This window comes from Dysidea avara, chromosome 5 (assembly GCF_963678975.1).
Source record: "Dysidea avara chromosome 5, odDysAvar1.4, whole genome shotgun sequence".
Taxonomy (NCBI): Eukaryota; Metazoa; Porifera; class Demospongiae; order Dictyoceratida; family Dysideidae; genus Dysidea; species Dysidea avara.
The window spans coordinates 28,940,832-28,953,135 of record NC_089276.1 but is presented as its reverse complement, the minus strand read 5'-3'; the positions used below and the strand labels follow the sequence as shown (position 1 = coordinate 28,953,135).

General features: G+C 36.7%; 1 protein-coding gene across 1 annotated transcript; it reads left to right on the top strand.

Annotated features, from left to right (window-relative positions):
• Positions 1-8,641: 8,641 nt before the first annotated feature.
• LOC136255164 (transmembrane protein 104 homolog) lies at positions 8,642-12,084 on the top strand. The gene is made up of 4 exons (XM_066047884.1): positions 8,642-8,656; positions 10,835-11,020; positions 11,136-11,609; positions 11,724-12,084. The coding sequence occupies exons 1-4, from the start codon at positions 8,642-8,644 to the stop codon at positions 12,030-12,032; spliced, it is 984 nt and encodes a 327-aa protein (XP_065903956.1). The 3' UTR covers positions 12,033-12,084.
• Positions 12,085-12,304: the final 220 nt, after the last annotated feature.

Genomic DNA, 12,304 nt, shown 5'->3' with positions numbered 1-12,304 from the left:
AGCCAAAGATTAACTTCACAAACTTATCGGATTTCTGTGCATCACCCTGTAAATCATATTACATTAGATATATGAACAGTTTTTCTGTATACAGGGTAGCTCGAATTTTAAATTGGCTTTAAAGAAAATTATATGCTGGCAAAGTTGACTAACTGAAGCAAACTTTTGGTAACCACAGGAAAGATAAATGAAAGAATGTGCTTCACTTTTTATTTCAGGCAAGGAATACTGGTGAGTGTTTCACAAAAATCCCAACACACTGCTTTAATAATTTTATAGATTAGGATACGGAAGACCAGAATTTTGTTTGTATCAGTTACATATAACTATATAATTTGACATCTACACCAGTCCACAGCAGTCCACAGCTCAGCTGCTGTGCTTCATTTAGTTGAAAATCCACAATTAGTACCATCTCAATGAGAGGTGGAGTATATTGGTCTGTGTCCTGGCAAGCAAAATATATACTGTACTTGAAATAATTAACTATAGTCGTTGTACTTTTTATGCCTTGGAAATACAGTACAGTATATAGCATCACAGTTATTCTGTATAATATTATATAATCCAAAACAGTCAAGCTGTAAAAAAAGTGTGCGGCCCTCAAAAAGGCTATGGTGAAAAAAGATGTGAAATCCAAGGTGGCGGCCAAGAAATGGCTGTGATGGTAGGTTAATGGTAAAAATTTTAATAATGACAATTCAGGTGAATTTTGTGAAGCGGCACAAAAATTTACCTGAATTGTCGTTATTAAATTTTTTACCATTAACCTACTATCATAGCCATTTCTTGGCCGCCACCTTGGATTTCACATCTTTTTTCACCATAGCCTTTTTGAGGGCCGCACACTTTTTTTACAGCTTGGCTGTTTTGGATTAGATTTCATTTCTTTTTGTATTTGTATACCCCAAAGCTGGCCTATGGCCGGCTTTGGGACTTTTTTAACCTATCTTTTTTTCTTTACTACAGGAAGAAGAAAAAATGAAGTAGATGTACTTTAAATGTTTTATCAGTAAATGTACAAATTATATATATAATACATAATATTATAATGATTACAGAAACCTCCATGGTGGTTCTTTGTAACTGAACACTCTACAAGGTGACTTCTTCTAGATGCGCTCTCTACAGGGTGAACTGTTTGTAGCTGAACGATCTACAAGGTAACTTCTTCTAGCTGATCTCTCTACAGGGTGATTTGTTTGTAGCTGAATTCTGTACAGGTGATTTGTTTGCAGCTGAGCTCTTTACAGAATGGTTTCTTTGTAGCTGAGCTCTCTACAACGTAACTTCTTCTAACTGATCTTTCTACGGGGCAATGTGTTTGTGACTGAATTTTCTACAGGGTGATTTCTTTGCGGCTGAACTCTCTACGTGGTGGTTTCTTTGTAGCTGAACTCTCTACAAGGTAATTTCTTCTAGCTGATCTCTCTACAGGGAGATTTGTTTGTAGCTGAACTATCTACAAGGTAACTTCTTCTAGCTGATCTCTCTACAGGGTGATTTGTTTGTAGCTGAATTCTGTACAGGTGATTTGTTTGCAGCTGAGCTCTTTACAAAATGGTTTCTTTGTAGCTGAACTCTCTACAAGGTAACTTCTTCTAACTGATCTTTCTACAGGGTGATTTGTTTGTAGCTGAACGATCTACAAGGTAATTTCTTCTAGCTGATCTCTCTACAGGGTGATTTGTTTGTAGCTGAATTCTGTACAGGTGATTTGTTTGCAGCTGAGCTCTTTACAAAATGGTTTCTCTGTAGCTGAACCCTCTACAAGGTAACTTTTCTAACTGATGTCTCTACAAGGTGACTAGTTTGTAGCTGAACTCTCTACATGGTGGTTTCTTTGTAACTGAACTTTCTACAAGGTGACTTCTTCTAGCTGATCTTTCTACAGGGTAATTTATTTGTAGCTGAACTCTCTACAAGGTAACTTCTTCTAGCTGATCTCTCTACAGGGTGGTTTGTTTGTAGCTTAACTCTCTACAAGATAACTTCTTCTAGCTGATCTCTCTACAGGGTGATTTGTTTGTAGCTGAATTCTGTATAGGTGATTTGTTTGCAGCTGAGCTCTTTATAGAATGGTTTCTTTGTAGCTGAATTCTCTACAAGGTATCTTCTTCTAGCTGATGTCTCTACAAGGTCCCTAGTTTGTAGCTGAGCTCTCTACATGGTGGTTTCTTTGTAACTGAACTCTCTACAAGGTGACTTCTTCTAGCTGATCTTTCTACAGGGTGATTTGTTTGAAGCTGAACTCTCTACAAGGAAACTTCGTTTAGCTGATCTCTCTACAGGGAGATTTGTTCGTAGCTGAACTCTCTACAGGTGATTTGGTTGCAGCTGAACTCTCTACATGATGGTTTCTTTGTAGCTGAAATCTCTACAAGGTAACTTATTCTAGCTGATCTCTCTACAGGGAGATTTGTTTGTAGCTGAACTCTCTACATGATGGTTTCTTTGTAGCTGAACTCTTTGCAAGGTAACTTCTTCTGTTGATCTCTCTACAGGGTGATTTGTTTGTAGCTGAACTCTCTACAGGGAGATTTGTTTGTAGCTGAACTCTCTACATGATGGTTTCTTTGTAGCTGAACTATCTACAAGGTAACTTCTTCTGTTGATCTCTCTACAGGACGATTTGTTTGTAGCTGAACTCTCTACAGGGAGATTTGTTTGTAGCTGAACTCTCTAAATGATGGTTTCTTTGTAGCTGAACTCTCTGCAAGGTAACTTCTTCTTTTGATCTCTCTACAGGGCGATTTGTTTGTAGCTGAACTCTCTACATGGTGGTTTCTTTGTAGCTGAACTCTACAAGGTGATTTCTTCTAGCTGAACTATCTTTTTCCATAGTTGCATGAACTCCCTACAAGGTAACTTCTTCTAGCTGATCTCTCTACAGGGTGAATTGTTTGTAGCCGATCTCTCTACAGGGTGACTTGTTTGTAGCTGATCTCTATACAGGTTACTTGTTTCTAGCTGATCTCTTGAATTCTCTTCAGGGTGACTGCTCTATTAGGATGACTGCTCTATTAGAGTATCTCGATCTCGCACTTGCTGCACCAAGTTGGATTTCGTGTTATAACTCCGTGGCTTTAAGTATGATTCTTCTACACCATTGATGAGCCTTTCTAAGATGATTACTCCATCTGTACAACGATTTTCAAAGCATTACCCCAAGCAGTTTATCTGGTAGGCGTGGCAAGCATTTGTTTTTTTATTAGCTAATCTCGATTGCGTAATTGTTACAGACTGTTGGTTTTTTCGTTGTATCTTCCTGGTTTTTAGTAGCGATTTCCAACCAACCAATTTTTCACACATATTGTTGCTACTTAAATTACACACCTTCAATAAATGTTTCACAAGCTTCCGTTCCAGTTAATGGTAGCCAGTGCTTCGTACTTCGTAATGCACCTTACTGGATTAAAATCCATGCGGTATTTATTGAAATATGTCAAATCAAAGTTTGAGAAATAAAAATCCCCATAGGAATCCCATACAAATAATTGCGTACGTAATTCTAATTGGAGGAATACGGCACCGGTGATAGAGAAAGTTTCTGAGTGTTTCCGCGTGAATCTGTGGCAGATGAGGACGAAGAAAGTGTTCCTGGGAAAACTGTATATGCTGATTTCGATTTTTCCGTGTGTTTTTTGATTGGAGGACGATTGATGTTGGATTACGACGAAAATATGGCCCTTTTAAAGGTAAATCGCCATCTAACACTGCTCAGAATTCAGCATTACAATCACCCTGGACTTCAAGGCATCCCTCTGCATCGATGCAAGTATAGTTTGAAGGTGAGCAGTTTGTTGTCTTGCGCGGAATTGCAATATAAGGTTCAAAGTTGAGCATCATCTTTTCAAAAGTGGAGACTGGCATGTGATACCAACCTTACATGGTTTCACACTTACCTGATGTTATATTCTGGTGTATTTACTGCTGTTTTGATCCATTTTATAGCAGCTTCAGTGATTGTAATTTTGGTCAGAAACTATTTATAATTTCTCTTTGTTGTATAGCGATGTCATTGTGTTATATAATAATTATTATCCTTGGTGCTTACAGTGTGACAAATAAGCTGAACAGTGTCTAAACAAATCTATTTTAATAATAATATTGGTCTAATATTTTGTTATCTGATTGTCATGTTACCAAAGTATTTGTTAATTGTGACTTGTGATGCCATTACTTATCATGTTATATAATAATACTGATTTTTCTAGTTAGTTATCCCTGAAAATGCATTAGGTACCTGGGTATACTTAGTGTTACACATTACACACAGTTTTACTTGTGAATCACTTGCTTTATTCATGTAATATTCTGAGTGGTCAGTCTACAAAAAAGTGGTCACTTTTGAGAGGTTTTACCTAGTTCATATGCTGTTTTTCATAAAATAGATATGTGGTGAAAATTTCATGTCGTAATTAGTTTCCTATCTAGATTTATGACACTTTGAATATTGTGTTTGGTGCCATGCAATATACATAAAAAGCATTGAAAATTCTGTACACAAAAATCATCACACTGTCAACTTCTTTTGCTCATATCTTTTGATAGGAACCACCAATTGAGGTGAGGTTTGTACTAAAATGACCCTGAAAAATAGCACAATATTTGTCATACCAATGAATGCATGGAATGTTAATTATTTAATTTAGTTGGAAATCTCTATTTTTAGCTCGATTTCTTTCAAACCACAAAAGGTTTGAGGTTCAATAGTAAACCTATTCACCCACCGATTTTCAGCTTCTTCCCATACGCGGTTTAACCTGTAGGCGTGACAACATATTGGTGTTATTTTTCGTGAATAATCGCTCATAACTCTTTGCCTGTTTATCGTATTCCAGCCAACGTTGGTACCGAGATGAGCCTTTATATCCCCCTTCTGTGTGCCAAATTTCAAGGCAATCGGATATGGCGATCGCGTTTTATAGCAGTTTTTGTTAGTGTGCGAAAAGAGGAAGAAAAATAAGAAGAAAAAAAAACCCAAGAAACTAAGCCAATTTTTGAAGTCGCATATCTCGGGAACGCGTGAAGCGATTTCGCTCAAATTTGGAATGTGGAGTACTGAAGTTGGAGGGAGTGTCCACGGAAAAAATCGTCTTGTTTCGTCAAGGAAGCACAGAGCTACGGAGGTGCGAAAATTGCGTTTTCTTTCTTCCTGTCAATATACTCACGGGTGTTGCGCGCCGGATTCTTGGGCCGCACGACACACTATCGTGTGTCTTGATCATGTGAAAAATTCAACTCATGTACTAATAACACTTTATTAATTTTACTGAAATCAATAAGCATGCAAATTCCAACAATAACAAAAAACATGCAAACTTTCAAATGCAGAAAATCAAAAACTCACTAATGTCCTACAATTTCCATGCAGAAGAGAACATGAAACAAAGAATGTAAAATTATTCACCTGATTGTGTTTTTTAGGTCGAACCTCCGATTATTCCCAAATGCAGTGGACCAGCAGACACCAGTAACTTTCCTCAATACAAAGAAAAGGCTATAGAGACATCATCGACTGTCAAGTACTCAAAAGAGTTTGAGGACTTTTGATGGACAGAAACACTGACAAACAAAGTAATTGAACAATACGTACAAATAATAAACTTATTTACTTACCTTTATGCTACTTATCAATAATGCATGATCTCAACTTGGCTAAATTAATGTGGTTAGCTATAAACCTTTGTATGCATGAACCATTTTGACAAAGTTTGCAGTGTTTAACATCTTATAGTTGAGTAGTTCTATTGATAGCTAGCTATACAAATAAGTAAATCAGTATCGTAAAGATGAAACTTATCTATTATGGTCAAGCTCCAGCATCATCTTGTGATGATAGCTATCACTAGGTGTCAGTGTTCCACCATTGTATTAAATGAAACCATGCAACCTATCCCTTTACATTGCGCCAGCCACTATCCCAAGTAGCTATGTAGCTAGCTACATAGAACAATCTAGCTCACAGGGGCAGATCCAGGAACTGGCAAGGGGAGGGGCATAAACAGGATATTAAGTTGTAGGTGGGTGGGAAGAAGAGATTCTCTTTATGTTAGCTGCCTTTATAAAATAACCACCTCTTAATCACTATTGATTTTTATCATTTTGGGCTTTACAACAAATGAAATAGTTGTGAAGTCTTAAAATCTGTTTACAAATGTCTTTAACACCAGAAAAAATAATTATAGAGACTTATTATTATTTATTATTATTATATATTTGATTAGCAGAGCCCACCTGGGGCAGGAAGCTAATTTACAAGTACAATTACAAATATGAATTATAGTATCTGTTCAGTGAAGTTTTGAAGCTATCTGATTGATCAGCATGAACAATATCTGAAGGCAATCGGTTCCATTGAGGAATGGTGCGTGGAAAAAAGGAGCACTTAAAACAATCTATGGTAGGCTGGTAATGGAGGAACTTCATGTCATTTCTTGATCTGGTGGTTGTAATTGGTGATGGAGTTGGTAGATGATTTGTTGGAATTTGTAATATATTATTGATTATTTTATAAAGTAAAATTAGATGAGTGCTCTCTCTTCGAAGTTGTAAGGTTGGCCACTTAAGTGATGACAACAATGAACTAGGGAAGCACCCTTGTACAGGCTATGCCTTTTGGTGCCACCCTGTCATTTTGACAAATTAGATAAATAATAATAATAATAACTAATACTATCTCTAACATTTCTTCTCCAAGGTTGGTTCAATACAAAGCGAGCTGCTCTATGCTGAATCATTTCAATTTTATTAATTTGATTTTGGTGGTAAGGATCCCAAATAGATGAAGCATAATCTAGTACTGGTAACACAAGCTGCTTGTAGCTTAATTCTTTCAATGCTTTTGAGCGAGTGCACAAGTTACGATTCAAAAATCCAATTAATTTCATTGCTTTGCCACATACATAGTCAACATGCGGTTGCCAAGAAAGTTTATGATCGATGATAAATCCAAGATAGGAATGTTGTTCAACGATGTTAAGAACTTGACCTGACATTGAGTATAAGAATTTTGTGGCGTTGTTTGGACAGTTGCATGATACAGCATTTATTGATGTTAAATTTCATTTTCCACTTGTTAGCCCAGGCAGAAAGTCTTTGTAGATGTTCCTGGAGTATTTGGTGGTCGGTGACAGTCAATATTGGGCGATAAATCAAACAATCATTTGCGAATAATCTAACTGTGCTCTGAATGTCTGTGACCAGATCATTTATATAAATCAGAAACAAGGTGGGCCCAAGAACTGAGCCCTGGGGGACACCTGATGTAACTTTGCATGGCTTAGTACGCCTGAAGGTGCTGAGTGATAGTTTTACTGGACATCTGGTTTGGCTTTGGTTACAGGTGAGTCAGTATGCAATAAATGGCATGTAAGTCCTAAGCTAAATACTTAGGACTTACATTAGACAGTAAACTTACCTTCAACAAGCATATTGAGTGTATCTGTAAAAGAGCTAACTCTGCCCTAGCATTCATAAGAAGAAACACTCATTTCTGTCAGAGGAATATTAGAGTTGATGCTTATTGTACATATGTCAGACCAATTTTGGAGTACGCAGCTTTTGTTTGGTCCCCCTATACCAACATTAACATTAACAAATTAGAATCTGTTCAAAGGAGAGCTGCTAGATATGTAATGTCTGATTTTAACAGATACAGCAGTGTTAGTGAAATGTTATCAACTTTACAGTGGGACAGCTTGAAGAAAAGACGAGATATTCAGTCTCTATGTGTCCTTTATAAAATCTTAAATGGTTTAATAGATGTTTCACTCCCAGAATGTATGATTAAAAACTCTCTTATCACTAGAGGTCACAACAAAAGATTTGTTACAATATCTTCAACAGTTAATAGCTATAAGTACAGTTTTTTTCCACGAGTAGTCCCTCAGTGGAATGCTTTACCAAGTGTCACTGTCAATGCACCAACTCTACAACAATTCTCTACACTTGTACACTAGTGATCTCTTCAATTACTTAATTACTTATCCTTAATTAATTTACTTACTTAATTACTTATACTTAATTAATTTACTTACTTAATTACTTACATTCTAATTTAATTTGTAACTAATCATTGTACTATGCTCATGCATATGAGTCTTACAATTATAAAATATAATAATAATAATAAATTGATTTTGACAAGGTTTAGTATTTCAATCAAAAGAAGCATGGTTCCTTCACAAGGAGGAGGGAATTTGCCCTAAATGCTCCATGCTGAATCCGCAGTGCATATTGTACAATCTTATCCTCTGAAGTAGGTAGCTAGTTTTCGAACTGTAACGCAAAATTCCCTTCTCGGGGTATTGTCACGTGTTTGCAGTTACATATTATTACGTCATAAAGCTAGTAATAAAATTCATATGTTGGGCGAAGAACGATGAACCGCGTGACCACCTGGCTATCTGGTAGCAAGAAAGATAGAACGGACCAAACTAAGGAACCGAAATTTGTATATACAGGTCTCATCAGCGGATTTTTCTTTAATATCAACTTCATCGTTGGAACAGGGTTTCTGAGTGTCCCGTATGCATTCTACCGTGCAGGCGCCAGACTAGCGCCCTCACTGCTGGCATCACGCTGTTGGTGCTTTCTTTTTTTTAGTTGGAACTCCGCCAACTGGATTATTGAGACAATGTCTAGATTGCAGGTGAGTTAGGTATGAGGCACCAGTACGCACTTATATTATATAGATGCAGCCCCTCCCACTCTGCGTATCTTCATGCATGCCGTATAGCTATATGCATATTAATTTTACATCTCAGATTACAGTACCCTTCCCTACATTAAGTACCTTTGCACCCATACAGCTAGCTATATAGCCAGTTGTATCTGTGCAATAACAACTCACTGATGCAAGATGGTCCATACTGACTCATCACACTCAAGAAACCCAGCAAGCTATGAGTACCATGGGCTTATGCCTTTTGTGTAAAACTTTCAGTGCCTGTGCCCCTTTGGCTTATGTTTGACACATCAGCAGCAAATGTAATACAAAGTGTTGAGCATAGAATTTCAAATGTGTTCACATTATAGCTCCATATCTATTTATTTAACAATTAGCCATCACCTGACTGTGTTTTAATACTAGCGCTTGGCATTCCAGCCTAATTTTTAAAATTTGGAGTTTTTATATATGTTCAATAGATAGAGTATGATTGCCGATCTCAGAAATATATAGTTTGTTGGATTGGAATTAGCTACTTTGTCATGCACATGCTTTAAAACTAAAAAAGGTACATTTTTTCTCTGGGTTTTCCAAGCATTTTAAAGGGAAAATGGTACAATTGAATTAGGAAGCCATCTAGCAACCTGGACTGTCTTGAAACTGCAGTTACTTCTAGCTGCAAGTTTATACATGTAATGAGGGTAACTTCAGGGTTTATTGGATCAGTGATCTTTGTATGCTTTGTGGTGAGCAAATATGTTTCACCTATACTGCACACTCTTCTCAATACAATGGTGTATACCCATAGGCAAGTGGCTATCTCAAGTAAGTAAAACAGCTTATAAAGGTAAACAACTGAAGTGGAGGCATCACAATGATGCTACAGTACCTAAGGTGTAGTTGTGGTTTCAATTACGGCATTGTTATGCTGACTTTGAAGTGGTTTATAATCATTCTGAGTTAGTGACACAACCATCAGAAAATTGTTGTGTAGCTGAAAATTGCTATATAACCTGAGCAAAGCTATATGTACTTTAAAGCAAGCACCAGTGAATACTTCCCATCTGACAATATGTTTCAAAGTACTCTGTACACATTACCAGGCTTTAAAAGATTACAAGATGACACAAAACATAACACGCATAATAAAGCTAAGACTTCCATGATGATCAGCATATGGACAAACCCCATAGCGATTTTCATCCCCACTGGAGCTTGGATGACAGAGCAATCCCAAGTTAAACATGTGTTGTTATTTTGTGCCAGTGTTCTATTGGGAATATTATGGAGAATGTTTTTATTAGAAACTGGAATGCCTACTAGTGCAGTACAATTACAATATAGTCAATTTCAGGTTGCTTATGAATGCAATTGAACAATTCGCACACGTGAATGCTTGAATGTGTGAGCTGTTTCCTTTCAACCAAGCTCCTTTTAATAACACAACATTATTTGCCTTCTTAAATCGTTACGCAATGCCAGGGCAATGTCATTCATTACTGACTCAGAGGTAACACACTAAGCACTGCACATAAACATTCACATGATCACATTTGAAAATCATGTGTGTGAATTATTCAATTGTATTTGCAAGCAACATAACCTGAAATTGACTGTATAAGTTTGTTCATGTGCATGTGTAGTATGGCATGCATGCACATGTGTGTTGTGTGTGTACAAGTGGAAATATTTTATGAATTGTATACATATCTTAAATAGCTACAGTAATAAATTACTTAAAATTGTATATAACCATGCATGTGAATGGATATGTTGGTGTGTCATTCATTATAGCAGTTGGTACAACATTGTATTTAACCAAGAATAAACATTTTTGATTCATATTTATATATCAGCCAATGAATTCAATCAACTTGAATGTACATATGTAGTACTGTATAGCAGGGAAGTTTGGTGGAAAGAAACAAATAATTTACTGCGATAGGATTTTGATGAGAAAAGGTTTGGCAAAAATTTGTTATTATTAGATAATTTGTAATGGATTTTAGTTTGACAAAATACTGGTCATTTTCCAAATTCACCAAAGTTGTCTCCAGCCAAACGTTCCTATTTGATTCATATGTAGTGAAATATCAACTGCACCAGATTACACAGTAAGGTAGATATGCAAATTATACAATCACTGTTATCAATCATCAGGCAATCATTGATTGGCAAGAAAGCATCAAAAAGCAAGATGGAAGTGCTAGTATTAAGTCTAATGGCAACAATACTGACAGTGCTATCAGAAAGAAGCCAAAATTTCATCTACTGCTGACTCAAAAGTTTGAACAAAGTGAAATGTCAGAAATTTTCTTTGGTCGGTACATGAAATATGTCTACCTGGTGGTTTTCTGTCTATACATGTTTAGTGGTACATGGGCTGGCTGTACTGTGGCTGGCTCTGCATGGGCATCAAATTTACCTCTGAACTTTGATTCACTGTCACAATGTGATAAAGAGGAGTTTCACAATTATCTTATTCCGTTTCTGTATCATGTTGTTTGCTCTGATAGTAATACCACTATCACTGGTGGAGTTGACTGAACAGAAATTCCTACAAGTTTTGTTAGGTTTGATGAGGTTCTTCACATTTGGATGTTTAATTATTTATTCTGTTGCTAATTTTGTATCACAACCACAATACAATCCTTACAATACAACTACTACTTTTAACAACTCCTACCATAGTTATGGCCATCAGATACTGAAATTTGACTTCAAAAGATGGGTATTGGCTGTTCCCATATTTGTGTATGCACAAATTCTGCATCAAGGGATACCATCAATGACTCAGCCCATCAAGGCAAAGGAATGGATGAAAGTATTTTTTGGTGCTGTGTTTATCTCAACCATAGTGCTTTACTTGTCCCTCGGAGTAACTATGTCACTATGGTTTAAGGGTAGCATCCAGGAGACAGCAACACTAAACTTTGTGAGTTGCAAAATGATGTTTTGTTGTACTTGGGCTATGCTCCAGTGCTGTACTCAATTTAATGGTGATTAAAAAGATCTTTATTGTATTACAGGTTGAAATAGCTCACCACAGTTCTTCCACAGCACTCCGTGTTATGGCTTACTACATTGTTTTCTTCCATCGCTAGATGTGTGTTCTGCTTACCCCCTGGGTGTGTTCACTGTTAGTAACAATCTCTTCATGTTGTTTACTGGTTCTGACAGTACACAACTTCATAAGCACAAATATGGGAAGGTGATGTTGATAGCAATACGACTTGTGTACACTGTTCTACCAATCATAGAGTCCCTCTTTATTACCAACCTTGTTTTTATTGTCAAATATGCTGGCCTTCTTGGACTGTTCATTTGTTACTTCTTTCCAATAGCACTCCAGCTATGATCACAATATGTTTGTCACAAGATATTTGGGACTGCTTTAGTACCCACTCATCGTTTGCCAGTTAATGAAGAGTTACCTTTATTAATTTCTAGTAGGAAGGTAAAGAGCAGTGGTTTAGGATGGAAGGAGGACACTTACTACACACCATACTCTACAGTGTTCAGTCATTCAATCATTGTAGTAGTATTTGCTATAATCACCTTGATCAGTTGTGGTCTGGCCATCACCAGTCTGACTGTATCCCAGTAAGCATAAAAGGCACATACTACTAT

What these genes read in the sequence shown, in the direction of transcription:
- LOC136255164 (XM_066047884.1), top strand. An exon ending in ACATGAAATATGTCTACCTG is followed by an intron (nt 11,021 to 11,135) that starts GTGGTTTTCTGT and finishes AATGTGATAAAG; the next exon opens with AGGAGTTTCACAATTATCTT. An exon ending in AGACAGCAACACTAAACTTT is followed by an intron (nt 11,610 to 11,723) that starts GTGAGTTGCAAA and finishes AGCTCACCACAG; the next exon opens with TTCTTCCACAGCACTCCGTG.